Source organism: Oncorhynchus nerka, linkage group LG24, assembly GCF_034236695.1.
Source record: "Oncorhynchus nerka isolate Pitt River linkage group LG24, Oner_Uvic_2.0, whole genome shotgun sequence".
Taxonomy (NCBI): Eukaryota; Metazoa; Chordata; class Actinopteri; order Salmoniformes; family Salmonidae; genus Oncorhynchus; species Oncorhynchus nerka.
The window spans coordinates 58,392,645-58,412,877 of NC_088419.1; the positions used below are offsets into that span (position 1 = coordinate 58,392,645).

Here is a 20,233-nt window from a genome sequence, read left to right on the forward strand (position 1 = left end):
AGAACTTTGAACGTTTCTTTAAGTGCAGTCGCAAAAGTCATCAAGCGCTATGATGAAACTGGCTCTCATGAGGACCACCACAGAAAAGTAAGACCCAGAGTTGCCTCTGCTGCAGAGGATAAGTTCATTAGAGTTAACTGCACCTCAGATTGCAGCCCAAATAAAAGTAACAGACACATCTTAACAGAGGAGACTGCGTGAATCAGGCCTTCATGGTCAAATTGCTGCAAAGAAACCACTACTAAAGGACACCAATAACAAGAAGAGACTTGTTTGGGCCAAGAAACGCCATCAATGGTCATTAGACTGGTGGAAATCAAACCTTACGTATGGGTGGTCCCAGTAGCTGAAAGGATGATCTCTGCATGTCTGGTTCCCACCGTGAAGCATGGAGCCTGCATTGCTTGCTGTTTGGGGGTTTAGGCTGGGTTTCTGTACAGCACTTTGAGATATCAGCTGATGTAAGAAGGGCTATATAAATACGTTTGATTTGATGGAGGAGGAGGTGTGATGGTGTGGCCGTGCTTTGCTGGTGACACTGTCTGTGATTAATTTAGAATTCAAGCCACACTTAACTAGCATGGCTACCACAGCATTCTGCAGTAATACGCCATCCCATCTGGTTTGCGCTTAGAGGGGCTATCATTTGTTTTTTAACAGGACAATGACCCAACACCTTCAGGCTGTGTAAGGGCTATGTGACCAAGACGGATAGAGATGGAGTGCTGCATCAGATGACCTGGTCTCCACAATCACCCTACCTCAACCCAATTTTGATGGTTTGGGATGAGTTGGACCGCAGAATGAAGGAAAAGCAGTCAACAAGTGCTCAGCATATGTGGGAACTCCTTCAAGACTGTTGGAAAAGCATTCCAGGTGAAGCTGGTTGACAGAATGCCAAGAATGTGCAAAGCCGCCATCAAGGCAAAGAATGACTACTTTGAAGAATCTCAAATATAAAATATATTTAGATTTGTTTAACCCTTTTTTGGTAACATGATTCCATATGTGTTATTTCATAGTTCTGATGTATTCACTATTGTTCTACAATGTTGAAAATAGTTTAAAAAATAAAGAAAAACCCTTGAATGAGTAGGTGTGTCCAAACGTTTAACTGGTACTGTATATGCTGTATTCTAGTCATGGCTTATACTATATAACTTATTTTTGTATTTTTCTGGATTATGTGTGTATTGTTATTTTTTTTATTGCTAGATATTACTGCACTGTTGAAGCTAGAAACCGATGCATTTCGCTGCACATGATTTGATTTAAACTAAAAGAGCTGTATGTTCCAGGTCTCTAGTCCCAGATGGCCACCATTACCCCATAGTAGAGAGCAGTGAGATGGTGGAGGGTGGCTCTATCTCTCCCACATCTCCCCTCAGACTGGCCTGGGTGGACTGTGCCTGCCTGGGTAGACTTCTCCACTACTACGTGCCAGCTCTACATCACTGTCTCTGAACCAGGCCCAGGATTATGGCAAGCGCAGACGTTGACTCAGTGTCTCTTACTGTGCAGTAATTGTGTTTGGCCCCCTCCCCTACCTCCCTCCTTGATTTGGGATGATGGTAGCTAGAGTGCAGTGCTGTGTGTATAACACACACACACTCTGACACACTGTGAGTGTACGTCGCGTACGCCTCGTGCACAAACATACACACGAACCCATGCCTCTCGGTCCTGTTGATGTTCTGTTCCTCTGAGCTGGGCCCCTACCCTGTGTACTCCATGCCAATTTCCCTGAGAACAGTCGTCCTGGGCGATCGGGTGCAGGCAGGCGCAGGCTGGCTGGCATCTCCCAGCAACCAAGGTCAGCATTTCTCTGGAGGCGGATGGCTTCAAATGAGAGACGCAGCGTTAAATGATCCATCTCCCTGCCACTCGAGACTTCTTCACTTCGAGTGGCTGCCTGTCTACTCACTGCATCCTGGTCTGCAGCCTTTCATGCTGCTCAGAGAACAGACACACACATCTCTGTGGCCACAATACTTTTCACATTTTTGACAGTTTGACTGTATTTTATGTTTTTGAATAATAACAGTTCTACATTTGCTTTATGAGTAGTCTCTGATCCTAGGGTGGCAACACATACAGTTGAATTCGGAAGTTTACATACACCTTAGTCTAATACATTTAAACAAAGTTTTTCCTGACATTTAATCTAAGGTCAGTTAGGATCACCACTTTATTTTAAGAATGTGAAATGTCAGAATAATAGTAGAGAGAATGATTTATTTCAGCTTTTATTTCTTTCATCACATTCCCAGTGGGTCAGAAGTTTACATACACTCAATTAGTATTTGGTAGCATTGCCTTTAAATTGTTTAACTTGGGTCAAACGTTTCAGTTAGCCTTCCACAAGCTTCCCACAATAATTTGGGTGAATTTTGGCCCGTTCCTGACAGAGCTGGTGTAACTGAGTCAGGTTTGTAGGCCTCCTTGCTCGCACATGTTTTTTCAGTTCTGCCCACAAATTTTCTATATGATTGAGGTCAGGGCTTTGTGATGGCCACTCCAACACCTTGACTTTGTTGTTCTTAAGCCATTTTGCCACAACTCTGGAAGTATGCTTGAGGTCATTGTCCATTTGGAAGTATGCTTGAGGTCATTGTCCATTTGGAAGACCCATTTGTGACCAATCTTTAACTTCCTGACTGATGTCTTGAGATGTTACTTCAATATATCCATACAGTTTTCTTTCCTCATGATCTATATTGTGAAGTGCACCAGTCCCTCCTGCAGCAAAGCACCCCCACAACATGATGCTGCCACCCCCGTGCTTCACAGTTGGGATGGTGTTCTTCGGCTTGCAAGCCTCCCACTTTTTCCTCCAAACATAATGATGGTCATTATGGCCAAACGGTTCTATTTTTGTTTCATCAGACCAGAGGACATTCCTCAAAAGTCTGATCTTTGTCCCCATGTGCAGTTACAAACCATTGTCTGGCTTTTTTATGGCGGGTTTGGAGCAGTAGCTTCTTCCTTGCAGAGCGGCCTTTCGGGTTGTGTCGATATAGGACTCGTTTTACTGTGGATATAGATACTTTTGTACCTGTTTCCTCCAGCATCTTCACAAGGTCCTTTGCTGTTGTTCTGGGATTGATTTGCACTTTTTCACCAAAGTACGTTAATCTCTAGGAGACCGAACGAGTCTCCTTCCTGAGCGGTATGGCGGCTGCATGGTCCCATGGTGTTTATACTTGCGTGGGTGAAAAAAAGTTTTAATGACTCCAACCTAAGTGTATGTAAACTTCTGACTTCAACTGTACATTCTAAGTGATTTCAATGGCTCTGTCTCCTTTCTGATTGTTTTATACTGTTCAATTTAATTTCCCCCCCCAATAAGCATTTTCATACATTTCTGCATTCCCTGCACTCGTTTGAGATTATTTCCACACTGCCATGTTGGTCTGCACAATATGTGCAAAACATAGAGTCCGAACTATTGAAATTGCGATTTTACTTGCAATTTAGATCAAAACACTTGGGTAAACTGTTGGAAAAAGGGGAATACAATGATTATTATAATTCTATAGTTAGAATGTAACAATAGGCACTTTGAATACAGTGTTGTTTGACAACGAATGAAAAAGCCAGGGTGGCATTATTGTGACAGGGTAGGAACCAAAATGTTGGTCAGTGTTTCCAAGGAGACCCTTTAATCTTTGTCTTCATTAAATGTAATACAGCTAACATAGTCATGCTTTGCCTATTTCTCTCTGATTTAGAAGATACTAATGCACAAACAACCAGCTAACTAGCGAAAAGCAATTGGAGCAAACATGATTTATTGTAGCTACAACTTGCTAAGAAAAGACAAACTAGCTGTTTGCAGACTGTAAGATACACAAACTAAGTAATTATAGAATACTTGTGGATTTATATTAGGAAGCAAAGTGGAATGGAGCAATGTTGTCAGTCTTGAACATGCAGACTGAAGAGTGAACAGCAAATGGTCGAGAAACGACAACTGCGCTCCTCGAGTCACGTGGCAGGGTGGGGCTTGTTGTGTGAGAGAGGGAGAGAGACAAATTAAGTATAGCGAAGTAACCTACACAAACTGTCGTTACACGCGGCAGAGTGGCGTATCACATTTAACAAACCAAACAGTGAAATACCGTTATAGAAGTAAAAACACAAGCCGGTCCTTGCATCAATACAAGTCTTCAGTATAGTAAAATATGGTATTCTGCCCAGCTGTAACACACACACAAACACACAGGAAGCTACTTCTCCAGGTCCCTACTGGGCTAATTCACTGAGCCAGAGCATCAGGTGTGGGAGAGGCTTTCCTCCAACTATCTTAAGGCCCCGTGGGAGAGAATTACCAGGAGGTCCCTTCATCAAACAGCCAGTCAAATCAAATGTATTTATACATCAGCTGATATCTCAAAGTGCTGTACAGAAACCCAGCCTAAAACCCCAAACAGCAAGCAATGCAGGTGTAGAAGCACGGTGGCTAGGAAAAACTCCCTAGAAAGGCCAAAACTTAGGAAGAAACCTAGAGAGGAACCAGGGGTGGGGGGTGGCCAGTCGTCTTCTGCCTGTGCCGGGTGGAGATTATAACAGAACATGGCCAAGACGTTCAAATGTTCATAAATTATCAGTATGGTCAATTAATAATAATCACGGTAGTTGTCGAGGGTGCAGCAAGTCAACATGTTAATATACCTGACCCTCCCTGATCTGACCACTGATAGCAGGTAGCCTAGCGGTTAGAGTGTTGGGCCAGTAACCGAACGGTTGCTAGTTTGAATCCCCGAGCCAACTAGGTCGAGCAAGGCAATTAACCCTAATTGCTCCAGGGTTGCCATTGGGTGTCTCGGGGAGTTGGGATTTCCAATTCACACATGAGTATGATACATACTTGGTACATGTCTGAAATAGGACAAATATAAGCACCCACCTCATTGTTATTAGATACGGACTGTTCTGCTATAAGCCAGGATTTAAGTTTATAGCCACCTGATCAAATTAAATAAAAATGTCCTCTCTGTTATGAATCCCAAGTCAGGGCCAGGTGCTTTCATCTCATATACCTTATCCTGTATGGCTCTTAGATCAATGGAATTATAATAAAGCCCTGGATCATCTCACTATCCATCTGCCCTTTATAATCTTAGACCTGAGGTAGAGTAATCCGGATCTCATGCCAGGGTTCATCTGGCTAGAAGATGCAGGGCAGCCAGGGAAAATACAATTACTAAGACGAGACTTATATCTCCCTCTCTAACTTTAAGCATCAGCTGTCAGAGCAGCTTACCGATCACTGTACCTGTACACAGCCCATCTGTAAATAGCACACCCAACAACCTCATCCCCATATTTGTATTTTTTGTTGTTGTTGCTCTTTTGCACCCCAGTATCTCTACGTGCACATCATCATCTGCACATCTATCACTCCAGTGTCAATACTCAATTATAATGATTTTGCCTCTTTGGCCTATTTATTGACTTACCTCCCTAATCTTACTACATTTGCACACACTGCACATAGACCTTTTCCATTGTTATTGACTGTACGTTTGTTTATCCCATGTGTAACTCTGTTGTTTTTGTCACACTGCTTTCCTTTATCTTGGCCAGGTTGCAGTTTTACATAAGAACTTGTTCTCAACTAGTCTACCTGGTTAAATAAAGGGGCAATATATATATGTATATTATTTATTTATTTATTTTAAAAACCACATATCAAATCAAATTTATTTATATAACCCTTCGTACATCAGCTGATATCTCAAAGTGCTGTACAGAAGCCCAGCCTAAAACCCCAAACAGCAAGCAATGCAGGTGTAGAAGCACGTGGCTAGGAAAAACTCCCTAGAAAGGCCAAAACCTAGGAAGAAACCTAGAGAGGATCCAGGTTATGTGGGGTGGCCAGTCCTCTTCTGGCTGTGCCGAGTGGAGATTATAACAGAACATGGCCAAGATGTTCAAATGTTCATAAATGACCAGCATGGTCGAATAATAATAAGGCAGAACAGTTGAAACTGGAGCAGCAGCACGGTCAGGTGGACTGGGGACAGCAAGGAGTCATCATGTCAGGTAGTCCTGGGGCATGCACATACACACACATACAGAGCCTTCAGACAGTGTTCACACCCCTTTACTTTTTCCACATTTTGTTGTGTTACAACCTGAATTTAAAATGTATTAAATTTAGATTTTGTGTCACCGATCTACACACAATACCCTATAATATCAAAGTGGAATTTTGTTTGTAGAACATTTTCGAAAAAGAAAAAAAAATGAAAAGCTGAAATGTCTTGAGCCGATAAGTATTCAACCCCTTTGTTATGGCAAGCCTAAATAAATTCAGGAGTTAAAATGTACTTAACATATCACAAGAGTTGCATGGACTCATTCTGTGTTCAATAATAGTGGTTAAAGTAATAATGTAATATATTAAACTTTTATCCAAAGCAATTTAGTTGACAAAAAAAAAATATGTATATATATTTCACATTTATTTAACCAGGTAAGTCAGTTGAGAATAAGTTCTCATTTACAACTGCGACCTGGCCAAGATAAATCAAAGCAGTGCGACACAAACAACAACACAGAGTTACACATGGAATATCCCTTTACGCATGGTGAAGTTAGGCTTGTTAGGCTTTGAATGGTGTATTAATACACCTAGTCACAACAAAGATACAGGCGTCCTTCCTAACTACGTTGCCGGAGAGAAAGGAAACCACTCAGGGATTTTACAATCAAGACAATGGTTATTTTAAAACAGTTAATAGTTTAATGGTTGTGATATGAGAAAACTGAGGATGGATCAACAACATTGTAGTTACCCCAAAATACGAACCTAATTGACAGAGTGAAAAGAAGGAAGCCTGTTACAGAATACAAATATTCCAAAGCATGCATCCTGTTTACAACAAGGTAAAACATTGCAAAAAATGTGGCAAAGAGGTTCACTTTTTGTCCTGAATGCAAAGCGTTACGTTTGGGCCAAACCAACACAACACATCACTGAGTACCACTCTTCATATTTTCAAGCATGGTGGTGGCTGCATCGTGTTATGGATATGCTTGTCATCGGCAAGGAATAGGGATATTTTTTAGGATAAAATGAAACGGAATGGAGCTAAGAACAGTTAAACCTAAAACTCAAGGCCAAATCTAAATTGGAGTTGCTTACCAAGATGAGACCTAGTTACTTACATTTCTGTCTTAAATTGGCTTGAAAATCGATGGCAAGACTTAGAAATGGGTGTCTAGCAATGATCAACAACCAACTTGACAGAGTTTAAGGAATTTAAAAAAAGGGCAAATATTGTACAATCCAGGGGTGCAGATTTCTTAGAAACTTACCCAGAAGACTCACATCTGTAATCACTGCCAAATGTAATTCTAACATATATTGTCTCACGGGATTGAATACTTATCGAATCAAGATATATTAGTGTTTATTTGACACAAAAAAAAAGGATTAGGATTTTTCTTCCACTTTGACATTACATAGTATGTTGTGTAGATCGTTGGCCAAAAATGACAATAAAATCCATCATAATCCCCCTTTTGTAACGCAACAAAATGTGTAAAAAGTCAAGTGGTGTGAATACTTTCTGAAGGCACTGTATGTGCGCGCACACACACACACACTCACACCCCCACCCACCCACCCACAGAGCCACAGGAAATACCCTTGTTTCAATGGCTAATAAGGATATCCTCCATTTATTAAATGACTGAATCCCATTAGAGTGGCTCAACATCTCAACCCTCCTATCATGCCTACCCACGGCCCTTAGGGATGGTAAAGATGGCTGTACCAGTTTAGGCATCTGACATGGTGAATGTAGCTGAAGAAAGAGCCTTTTACTCAGCTCTCACTGTTATCCATCTATGAAGGCAGGCCACTCAGAGGTTAAACGTAAGCTCCGAGGCACAGCGCAGAAGTGAGGGAGCAATAGTGACAAAAAGTCCACAGACGCACAAACACACACACACGCCTGCACACACATACACATGCGCACACACACACACACCATGACCCCTCCTCCCTTCTCCTTCCACATCTTACCTCCCTCCAGGATCTTGGAACAAATCTGTGTTTATCTCTGATTATGCCGTCATAGCTCATGCACAACCCATACTGCATGAGTGCTCCTCTCTGTAAATGGATTATGTACAATTAGGCTTTGCCCCTGTTCCTTTAGCTGGGGAATGACTAATGCAATGGATGGGGGAGATTATCCTCTGTATTGCTGCTGAATTGTGAATAACAAAACAGAGCTCAGTGGCGTGCATCATGTAGTGAAAGGTGTAGTTTGATCCTAAGTGACGGTTGCACACTAGACTGGGGGATTTGATTTTCTCTAGCATTTGCTTGCACCTTCTCCTTGGCAGAGAATGTTGGGTTGTAGCCTGCTTCAATGGAGCTGTCGTGTGTATTCCACACTATCCCTCAGAGCCAATACTTTATGAGCTGGGTCCACATGTCACCCATTGTCATTGTAATGGGTTATTTTTAGTGGAAAGTGTATGACAATATCATATCGGTGTGAGAATCAGAGTACAGAACAGAGATGATTCACCTGCTCCTGTCTAAACACCAGGCTGTCTGTTGACGTTATTGCTGTGGGGATTGGGGACTATGTTTCATCATTTGATCACAAATCTGAGCTCCCGTACCTGTAGGATGGATGCATGTTCTAATAGATTAGCATTTCTGTCAACTCCCTGTCGCTATGGAAGCAGTAATGGTGCGGTGCGACACACACAGGCACACATACACACACAGTGCGGTGGGTAAAATATGGTATTGTCCTACCGAGACAGAGAAAATGGATGTGTCAGTACTGTGGAGGATGTTCAGTCATCTGCACTGGGGATTGGGTCTTTAGATCACAGGCGCTGTGTGTGTGTGTGTGCGTGTGCTGTGCTCAGTTCCTCAAACTCGGGGTGCAGTGAGGCAGCATAGAGACGTTAGTATAAAAGCCTGGGTGAACATTGTAAATTCAGATAAGCTACTGCAAGCAGGCCGAGCCAGAGCAGCTCACTACATCTCCCTGTCACATTTCTCAAAGGCATGACTTTATCTGAATGTATTCCTTTTTCATCCATGTTGGACAGTTTCTCTGGTTCTGACAGAGTTATTGTAGCTACCTGCACATGTCAGTCAAACAGGCCTGGTGGTAGGGAGTATACATATCCAGGCTGTGTCACATACGGCCGTGAGAGTCCCATAGGGCGGCACACAATTGGCCCAGCGTCGTCCGTGTTTGGCCGGGGTAGGCCATCATTGTAAATGAGAATTTTTTTCTTAACTGACTTGCCTAGTTAAATAAAGGTTAATATATATATATATATATATATATTTCATCAGACAATATTTCAGCTCAGTCTTGAGACCACAGTCCACAATAGTGAACATTCGCTGCTAATTCTGTCCTGATCTGGCATTGGATGGGTGCGTGTGAGTGTGCTATTTCCGGCTCAAGAGTTTGGAGCTCAGGGTGACGGGTTGCTGCTGCTGTTTGCCTGGCAGGCATGCTCTGTAGGCAGCATGCTGATAGACCAGGGGGACAGAGAGAGAAAGCGAGAGAGAGAAAGAAGGAGATGCAGCTCTTCCTCTATTGCACACCCAAGGTATTGGGACCAGGTCTGAGGCTAAAGCTGCCCCTAGCAAAGAGAGAGAGAGGGAGGTTCCATATAACGACACACAAATACATCTCCATCTCTGCTTTGGCTCTTTACTGGCAGTCCCTCCTCAGTGCTGACTGCTGAGTGCTCACAAGATCTCATCTCATCCCCATGCAATTCCACACAGTACCTATCTGTCCTCTTCCATTATTCCTTTCCATCCAATTCGCTGTGTCACATTTCAAAACAATCTGATGGTGCCTCGCACTCATTTCTCCTGATTTCCACCCCAACTCCTCTCCCAACTAAAGCATTTTGAATTGAATGCAAATGGAGTTCAAAGAAATTCAAAACCGATACAATCTGATCCAGAAGGAGTCAACCGTTGATAGTGGAGACTGCTCTGTTGGGCTCGGCTCTCTACGGCATGCAGATAGCCGATCCAGAAGGAGTCAACCGTTGATAGTGGAGACTGCTCTGTTGGGCTCGGCTCTCTACGGCATGCAGATAGCCGATCCAGAAGGAGTCAACCGTTGATAGTGGAGACTGCTCTGTTGGGCTCGGCTCTCTACGGCATGCAGATAGCCGATCCAGAAGGAGTCAACCGTTGATAGTGCAGACTGCTCTGTTGGGCTCGGCTCTCTACGGCATGCAGATAGCTCTGTAAAGCATGTCCTGATCTCTGTTTTTTTTAAATGTCGGTTTGTACTTAATGTATTCATGTTTATATGTTCACCTGCCAGGGGACTGCAGATGTAAATGTCTGCTAAAGCTGGTGCAACGGATCACTTCTCTTACTCTGAGACGTATGTTTTGTTGTACATTGTACCTGCCAAATAAACGGAATAACTAATACCGCCAGGCCAGTCTAACTCTGAACCAAAAGCACTGTAGATGGCAGAGGAGAAGATTAACAGTGACATTTCCCTGGATGAGTAAACCTGTAGCCAGGCAGCGTTTCTCAGTCAGTGTTGCTGTTTACGGCTGAGTAGACAGTGTTTATAATGACTCTAACATGACTAGTCTCACTGTATACACAAATCAAAGGCAGAGTGGAGGAGGCAGATGTAATGGCTCCTCATTAGAGCCCAGTCTGAAGAGGCCTTCTATACCTGACTCAACAACACTATGGTGGAGTGATTAGGCCTTCAACAAGCAGCAAGCTAGTACAATGGAGCCAAACTCCTTACCTACTCCAGAGGAGAGATCGCAGCTTTCTTTCAGGAACTTTCTCATATCCCCCCCTCTCTTTCTCTCGCTCTCTCTTTCTCTCTCTTTTTAAAGGCTTTCTATTTTAGACTTTAAGGTTGGTATCGTAGTCATGTTTTTTTGTACAGTGAGATTGAAAATGTGGTTTTAATGCAATGTTATTCTTTCTATATAATATCCTCTTTTGTAACAGAAACCCTGTTTTTTTCTCTCTCCCAACAGAACGACTCGTGGAGCGAGCTGTACTCCTTTGCCCTGTTCAAGGCCATGAGTCACATGCTGTGTATCGGTTACGGGCGCCAAGCCCCAGAGAGCATGTCTGATATCTGGCTGACCATGCTCAGTATGATCGTGGGCGCCACCTGCTATGCCATGTTCATTGGCCATGCCACCGCCCTCATCCAGTCCCTGGACTCATCCCGGCGCCAGTACCAGGAGAAGGTAAGACCGCCGTCGATGAGGACCAAGCCATGTGACCAGGAGAAACTCAGAGCCGTAGACATAGGTTATTAGTACGGCCTAGAGTTTTCCCCTGGTCAAGTCACGTAGTCAGGAAAATCCCTGTCCCTACCAGCATCCACCAGTCTGTGTCGTCAGATCAAAGCATGTGGTCAAGTCTCTTAAGAAGGAGAACACTGCTCTATAAGGACATTGCAGCTGAGTCTCCATGGAGTTCTTAGATACTGGGTGATCTGGTGGAGTATTATTCAGTCTGTCAGCAGCACGTCCCCCTGGCCTGCAATCATTTGCCAGGCTTTGTTGTCTAATTGCAGCATCTGGCTAATGTTGAGAACAGAGGAGAACAGTGCCTCCGACTCCGCTTCTGTCATCTACTGTTTGGCTTCTCTTCAAGACCTGAGACAGGATTCCATCCTGCCTCTAGTTTCTGTCCCTCTGTCTCAGTCTCCAATACCTTTTTGTTATTATCTTGGAGAGATAATCATCCTGTTTTCTGGTTCACAATACTAGGGAGCGACGAGGGGAAATTGTGTGCTTGAAACAGAATGAATTTGCATTTGAATGAGGGATTATATAAACCAAGTCTCCAATCAGATAACATTAAGTCGGCTAGTACAGTAAGATAAAAGTTAGACTAAATTGACAGGAAAGGGTTTCCCTGAACCAATTTGACATGATCTGTATCCACTGCATACTATCATTCATACACAAGTGCACCTGTTGTAAGTCATTTCACCCGCATGGGATAATGAATACAAACGTTCAATAGAGATGTGCTTCTCCCTCTTCCTTACTCCCTAGTGATGGAGATACAACAGTTAGTGCTATGTAGCAATTTGTACCTACTCTCTAACTACACTACCTCTTTATGTAACTTCTCAAAAACATACATTTAGGCCACTTAATGTAGAGTGAAACCACACTCTCTGTTCCCTAGCTAAATATATGCCCATTACATTATCTCAGGACTGTTCGGACCGGTTACAACAAGTATGCTCCTGACACAGCACATCAATCCCTACTACTCCCTACTCGGTGACTGAGATGGAGAGAGAGAGATCTCTAGCTGAAGAGATGCACACGCCTCCTATCACAGGAAGAGCACGTAAAGCCAGGAAGGCCCCGTTATTCCTGGAACTGCTCTCTCTCTCTCTCATGCTCCCCTTCTTCCCTAATGTCAGAACTAACGATGTGACTACCGTGATCCAGCGAAGACAGCTCATCACATCTAGATCTTCCTCAGGCCATCAGACACGAGGGTGTTTTATTCATCATCAGCTACTTGAGATACAGTATACTGGGATACACACTGAGGCAGGCATCCGATTACACAGTGATAATGGCACAATGAGTCTGAACTCTCGCCTCCGATCCCCACAAAAGTGTTTCTTTGTACAGGGTAGTGTAAACACAGGCGTCAGTGCGTGGTCGTATTGACAGCGCAGTGTAAAAAGTTAGCCGTGGTTTCGGTGTTGAAACAGATTAGTCATGATACACTATATATACAAAAGTATATGGACACCCGTTCAAATTAGTGGATTTGGCAATTTCAGCCTCACCCGTTGTGTATAAAATCTAGCACATGGCCATGCAATCCCCATAGACAACATTGGAAGTAGAATGGCCTTACTGAAGAGCTCAGTGACTTTCAACGTGGCACCGTCATAGGATGCCACCTTTCCAAAAAGTCAGTTCGTCAAATTTCTGCCCTGCTAGAGTTGCCCCAGTCAACTGTAAGTGCTGTTATTGTGAAGAGGAAAAGTCTAGGAGCGACAACGGCTAAGCAGCAAGGTGGTAGGCCATATAAACTCACAGAACGGGCCCACCAAGTGTTGAAGCGCGTAAAAATCATCTGTCCTCGGTTGCAACACTCACTACCGAGTTCCAAACTGCCTCTGGAAGCAACGCCAGCGCAATAATTATTCGTCGGGAGCTTCATGAAATGGGTTTCCATGGTCGAGTAGCTGCACACAAGCCTAAGATCACTATGCACAATGTGAAGCATCAGCTGGAGTGGTGTAAAGCTCTCTGGACTCTGGAGCAGTGGAAATGCGTTCTCTGGAGTGATGAAACACGCTTCACCATCTGGATCTCCGACGGACGAACCTGGGTTTGGCGTTTGCCAGGAAAATGCTAATGCTAGTGCCAATTGGAATGTTTGGTGGAGGAGGAATAATGGTCTGGGGATGTTTTTTCATGGTTCGGGCTAGGCCTCTTGGTTCCAGTGAAGGGAAATGTTAACGCTATAGCATACAATGACATTCTAGATGATTCTGTGCTTCCAACTTTGTGGCAACAGTTTGGGGAAGGCCCTTTCCTGTTTCAGCATGACAATGTCCCCATGCACAAAGCGAGGTCCGCACAGAAATGGTTTGTCGAAATCGGTGTGGATGAATCACCTTTGGGATGAATTGGAACGCCGACTGCGAGCCAGGTCTAAATCCCCCAACATCAGTGCCCGACCTCACTAATGCTCTTGTGGATGAATGGAAGCAAGTCCCTGCAGCAATGTTCCAACATCTAGTGGAAAGCCTTCCCAGAAGAGTGGAGGCTGTTAAAGCAGCAAAGGGGGGGGGGCCCAACTCCTTATTAATGCCTATGATTTTGGAATGAGATGTTTGACGAGCAGGTGTCCACATACTCTTGGTGATGTAGTGTACTTCTGAATCCATGTAATCCACTTTTACGTTGAGAGAAAGGTATTGTCATTGTTTGCAATGTCCACACTATTAGACAATGCGTAGGCTACTGATTTATCAGAGTGTGGCGTCTGGGCCTTAGGCGGTCAGAGTTTCTGTTTCTCATTAGACATTCAGCAGCTCATTCTCAATGGCTCTCTAAAGGTACACATTGTCCCTCTCCATGTATCTCACCTGGTCACACATTCCATGTACACTCTTAGAAAAAAAAGTTCCAAAAGAGTTCTTCAGCTGTTCCCATATGAGAACCCTCTGGGGAAAGGATTCCACACACACACACTCATACGGGCACACACAGGCATGTCTGCTGGGTTTTCTCACATAGGAGACAAGGAATACCATCAACCTGTGTCCTAGTCGTCTGATGGTGTTGAGTAGAGGACACAGATACACTGTCGTAACGTGTCCGACTCTCATATTGAGGACAGTGTGGCAACAGATGAAGCAGCAGCAGCATGTCCCTGTGTTCTCTCTTCCTCTGAGGTGACACAACCCCCCTCTCACCTCTCTCCGCCCCCCCCCCATCCCTCTCTCACCTCCCTCCATCTTTGACATCTAACTGGGTGAAACATCATCCGCCAGAGGACACAGCGTGCAAGTGGCCACGCCGCCCAGAGCTTTAGGCTTTATGTAACTGTTACTACTGTCCTTCTCCTCCTCCAGAGGGATGCAGCAACGCTGCTGAATAGGCTCTGAAGAAAGATGTTACCCAAGGGGCCTCTAGGGCAGAACAGTTCTCCACTGGGGTCCAGTCAACCTACTGTCTTCGTTGACTCAGCACAACCCCTGTGGTCTCTCTGGTACATGAGTCAATATTTCCATAGTGTGATTGGTATTTATTTGCTTCTTGTGAAAGCTCATAAGACAAATCAAAAGTAAATACTATGGAATGTGTAATGGGAAATGATGGTGTAGAAACACTTTACTTGTACAGTGGTTCCTCCTTTAATAGTTGCGAGCTTACGCCATGGGACTTAAAGGTAATTTGTTGTTTAGTACAGTACCCTGCATCACCACTTCATTGCTCCAGACCAGCGCAAGGGGGGAGTTAGAGCACTGATTATGATTTTGGGTCCTACTGTGTCTCTAACGGACTATGAATCGGCAACATAAACCTAAATAGAAACTGATAATTGTGCACGACTTCAGTATTACTTACTAAAACTGTTGTTACACTAATGTTTTTATTATTTTATTTTGTTAGGATTATTTTGCTCTTACTGTAGTACTGTAGCACAACGCCTGAGTGGTGCAACGGTCTAAGAAGCTGTGTTGCTATAGATGCTGGTTCAATACCCCTGCCAGCCTCAACTGGGAGACCCATGAGATGACTGTAGGTTTTTGTTTTTTCTCCCTCTAAAAACAGAAATAAATCCTTCTAAATAACAAACTGGATTTATTTATAAATTAGTAACAATGTCTCACCCCACCGTAGGCGACATGAATCTCACTAGTGTTGAGTAACGTGCTGTTAAAAGTGGTGTAGGTATTATTTATTTAAAGAGCATATTGAAGTTAGAAGCAAAAGCCTACAACTATTTTAGCACCGTTTCGTGCTGCTCTGAGACAAGCGTGGGGACTGGTCTTGATAAATCAATGAGATTTTTATTTTCACTGAATCTCCATATGGGTTTTTGGTTAGACTAGAATTAGAAAATGAGGGTGCAGATGTTATGCTCTTACTTAAGAACAGGGACAGCCTACTCCTTCCTCCCCATCGGGAATTTATCTTGGAATAGAAACATTCCAGGGTTCTTTATTGTCACTATTTTCTACATTGCAGAATAATAGTGAAGACATCACAACTATGAAATAAGACATATGGAATCAGTTAAGAACAAATTCTTATTTACAAGGACAGCCTACTCCTTCCTCCTCGTCAAGGAATTGAACCCCAGTTTCCCGCGTGCCCGCATTCTCTAGTACAGCCATTATTGAAGGCTATCAAATGCTTCTCAAAGATGTCCTCTGCTGGTCAAACTAGCACTAACTAGCATTAATGGTACCAGTGGTTTACACTTAAATAACGTGCCATAGAATTCTGCCGCAACATGCAAGCTGTGCCACAGTACACTGCAACTTTTAAAGTGTTAGCTCACTGTGTTAACTCATGTATATGACTTTATCCCTATTCAGGTCCCCCTTGTCCTTCCTTTGGAGCAGCATGCTTCATTGGGGGTGTAGCATGTGTCCAGGACGCTTACATTTCCGGCTCGTTGAGTTTTATAGGATCCTGCTTAAAACTTCTTATGGCTTGGGGGCAGAATTTCGGTGTCTGGATGAGAAGCGTGCCCAAAGTAAACTGCCTGTTACTCAGGCCCATAAGCTAGGATATGCATATAATTGGTAGATTTGGATAGAAAACACTCTAAAGTTTCCAAAACTGTTAAAAAATGTCGGTGAGTATAACAGAACTGATATGGCAGGTGAAAACCTGAGGACAATCCATCCAGGAAGTGGGATTTTTTTGATGTGGGTATTTTCAATTGAATGCCTATAGCATATCTAATGGGTTAGGACCCAGATTGCAGTTCCTATGGCTTCCACTAGATGTCAACAGTCTTTAGACATTGTTTCAGGCTTGTTTTCTGAAAAATGTAGAAGAATGAGACCTTTCTGTCAGTGGACTGTAGAATCATGCAGCGCTAGTTAGCGCGTGTGACCGAGTGCGCGCCCTTCTTTGCTTTTCCTTTCTATTGAATACGTTATTGTTCAGGTTTAAATATATGATCGATTATTTAGACAATTGAAATCCTGAAGATGAATTATAAACATTGTTTGACATGTTTCCATGAACTTTACCGGTACAAGAAGTTAATCTTTAAACCGATGTATAACACTTGTATTTTTTATGAATGTTTATTATGACTATTTCTGTATTTTGAATTTGGAGCTCTGCAATTTCACCGGATGTTGTCGAGGTGGGTCGCTAGCGGAACGCCTGCGCCAGAAAGGTTAAGCTAAGTCAGTTCTGATGTGATCCACCTTTGACACCCCCTCTCCACACATCCACACATAAGTCATTGAGCCCCACCTCGTCCTGCCTGCCTACGGCATCCTGTGTTAGTTCAAGGGACAATTAAATTTCCTCCTATGGTTCTGTGGCAGCTCCCACTCCTAATGACAGCCATGCATCATGCCAGTACGCCACAGACCAGTGGCTTTATGTCCTATAAAATATATAAAGGAACTCTGAACTCTTCCTCCCCTAAGTCTACAGGCTGACGGGAACAGATTGGATTTCAGAAAATGTAATGCATCTTTATATAAGTGCAGGAAGAGATATAGCCCCGGCTCTGCCTGTATCTCTGCTCTGCGCCTAATTTCATAAGATGGACAGTGGCACAGAAATATGACCTTGGAGGACAAGCTGTATGGAGGGTCACATGTCAGTGGAGCTTTAAAGAACTACACTTTCTGTCTGACTTCTAGTGAAGTGGAATATCCAATGCAGTAACTATTGTATAACTGACTCTCCACAGACTCACATAGGTGTCCGTCTTACACAGGTATTGTATGGGGGGTCTTTGTCTTTAAACACAGTGCACTGACTGTATGTTCTATGTGTGTGTTTGATTGCCATGGGGGTCCCTTTGTCAAATACTGTACTTCCTCCCGGAGCTTTGTGACAGAGTGTGTGTGTGTGTGCGTGCTCAGTGTGATGTGGTGTCAGAGCTGCCCTTTGGCCTGCAGTGATACAGTGAGTCAGAGCTGTAGAGAAGATCAGAGCTACTGACATTCAGCCACCGACGGCCTGGCAACTTAGTGGTAAAAAAATATATACTTTTCCGTGGCGTATGTCTGCCCTAAATCTCACAATTCACCCTTGTACCAAATACCCTGTGCCTAAAGTGACAGTGGCAGGGGTTTTGGTAGGAATGTACACTACTGTTCAAAAGTTTGGGGTCACTTAGAAATGTCCTTGTTTTTGAAAGAAAAGCAATTTTTTTGTCCATTAAAATAACATCAGATTGATCAGAAATAGGGTGTAGACATTGTTAATGTTGTAAATAACTATTGTAGCTAGAAATGGCAATTTTTTTAATGGAATATCTACAAAAGCGTACAGAGGCCCATTATCAGCAACCATCTCTCCTGTGTTCCAATGACACGCTGTGTTAGCAAATCCAAGTTTATCATTTTAAAAGGCTAATTGATCATTAGAAAACCCTTTTGCAATTATGTTAGAACAGCTGACAACTGTTGTCCTGATTTAAAGAAGCAATAAAACTGGCCTTCTTTAGACTAGTTGAATATCTGGAGCATCAGCATTTGTGGGTTAGATTATAGGCTCCAAATGGCCAGAAACAAATAACTTTCTTCTGAAACTCGTCTGTCTATTCTTGTTCTAAGAAATGAAGGCTATTCCATGCCAGAAATTGCTGAAGGGAGTAGTACACAACGTTGTGTACTATTCCCTTCACAGAACAGCGCAAACTGGTTCTAACCAGAATAGAAAGAGGAGTGGGAGGCCTCAGTGCACAACTGAGCAAGAGGACAAGTACATTAGTGACTAGTTTGAGAAACAGACGCCTTACAAGTCCTCAACTAGCAGCTTCATTAAATAGTACCCACAAAACACCAATCTCAATGTCAACAGTGAAAAGGCGACTCCGGGATGCTGGCCTTCTAGGCCAATGTATATATAAGAAGGCTTGCCCCTAGACACTTGTACCTTCAGTGGGTGGCTCCATGAGGCACCCCCAGCATCATACTTGAGTAAGCATATATGATAAAGTTGGCCTCAGGCCCTTTCAAAGTCCAAAATAGGCCAAGGCCACACCCCCCCAACATGTCACATGACTCCTCGGTCAATCGGAGCAATATCAGATTATAATTGTACTGAGCCCTTACTAAGTCCATCCATATACCTACTATATGCTCAGTTTGGCCGGGCGGCCAGCTCTAGGAAGAGTTGGTGGTTCCAAACTTCTTCCATTTAAGAATGATGTAGGCCACTATGTTCTTGGGGATCTTCAATGCTGCAGAAATGTTTTTGTACCCTTCTCTAGATCTGTGCCTCGACACAATCCTGTCTTGGAGCTCTACAGACAATTCCTTCGACCTCATGGTTTGGTTTTTGCTCTGACATACACTGTCAACTGTGGGACCTTATATAGACAGGTGTGTGCCTTTCCAAATCATGTCCAATCAATTGAACTTACCACAGGTGGACTTCAAGTTGTAGAAACATCTCAAGGATAAACAATGGAAACAGGATGCACCTGAGCTCAATTTCGAGTCTCATAGCAAAGGGTCTGAATACTTATGTAAATAAGGTATTTATGTTTTTTAAAATTTATAATACATTTGCAAACATTTCTAAAAACCTGTTTTCACTTTGTCAATGTGGGCTATTGTGTGTAGATTGATGAGGAAAAAAATCAGTTTTAATCCATTTTGGAATAAGGCTGTAAATGTAACAAAATGTGGAAAAGGGAAGGGGTCTGAATACTTTCTGAATGCACTGTACTTACAGAATAATAAGAAATGCTCTGAGACCAGGGTTGGTTGTGGTAGTTTATGTTTTAGGGTGAATTGTTTGATTCAAGTGATGCCACTGACCTTAATTTTCTCCACTCTTTATTCTATTCCAACTTCCAGTTTTCAAAACATCATAAAACTGGTTGATTGAATGAGGGGCTTCTGGGTAATTCTTCCACTGTGAGCTAAAGGCTAGAGCTGCCATATTCAAGGTGCAGGACACTGATCCGGACACTTTTAATAAATCCTGCTATGCCCTCAGACGAACCATCAAACAGGCAAAGCGTCAATACAGGACTTAGATTGAATCCTACTACACTGGCTCTGATGCTCGTCGGATGTGGCAGGGCTTGAAAACTATTACAGACTACAAAGGGAAACCCAGCCGGAGCTGCACAGTGACGCAAGCCTACCAGATGAGCTTGATGCCTTTTATGCTCGCTTCGAGGCAAGCAACACTGAAGCATGCATGAGAGCACCAGTAGTTCCCGGATGACTGTGTGATCACACTCTCCATAGCCGATGTGCGCAAGAACTTTAAACAGGTCAAATCAAATTTATTTATATAGCCCTTCGCACATCAGCTGATATCTCAAAGTGATGTACAGAAACCCAGCCTAAAACCCCAAACAGCAAGCAATGCAGGTGTTGAAGCATGTTGGCTAGGAAAAACTCCCTAGAAAGGCCAAAACCTAGGAAGAAACCTAGAGAGGAACCAGGCTATGAGGGGTGGCCAGTCCTCTTCTGGCTGTGCCAGGTGGAGATTATACCAGAACATGGCC

The 20,233-nt window shown here is 43.3% G+C and overlaps 1 protein-coding gene across 1 annotated transcript in view; it reads left to right on the top strand.

The window, feature by feature from the left end:
* The window catches only part of LOC115108289 (potassium/sodium hyperpolarization-activated cyclic nucleotide-gated channel 2-like), a 71,457-nt gene that overhangs the window by 12,341 nt on the left and 38,883 nt on the right, over positions 1–20,233 (top strand). Inside the window, exon 4 of the mRNA XM_029632441.2 lies at positions 11,032–11,250. Coding sequence (XP_029488301.1) covers positions 11,032–11,250 — 219 coding nt within the window. The remainder of the gene's footprint in view (positions 1–11,031; positions 11,251–20,233) is intronic.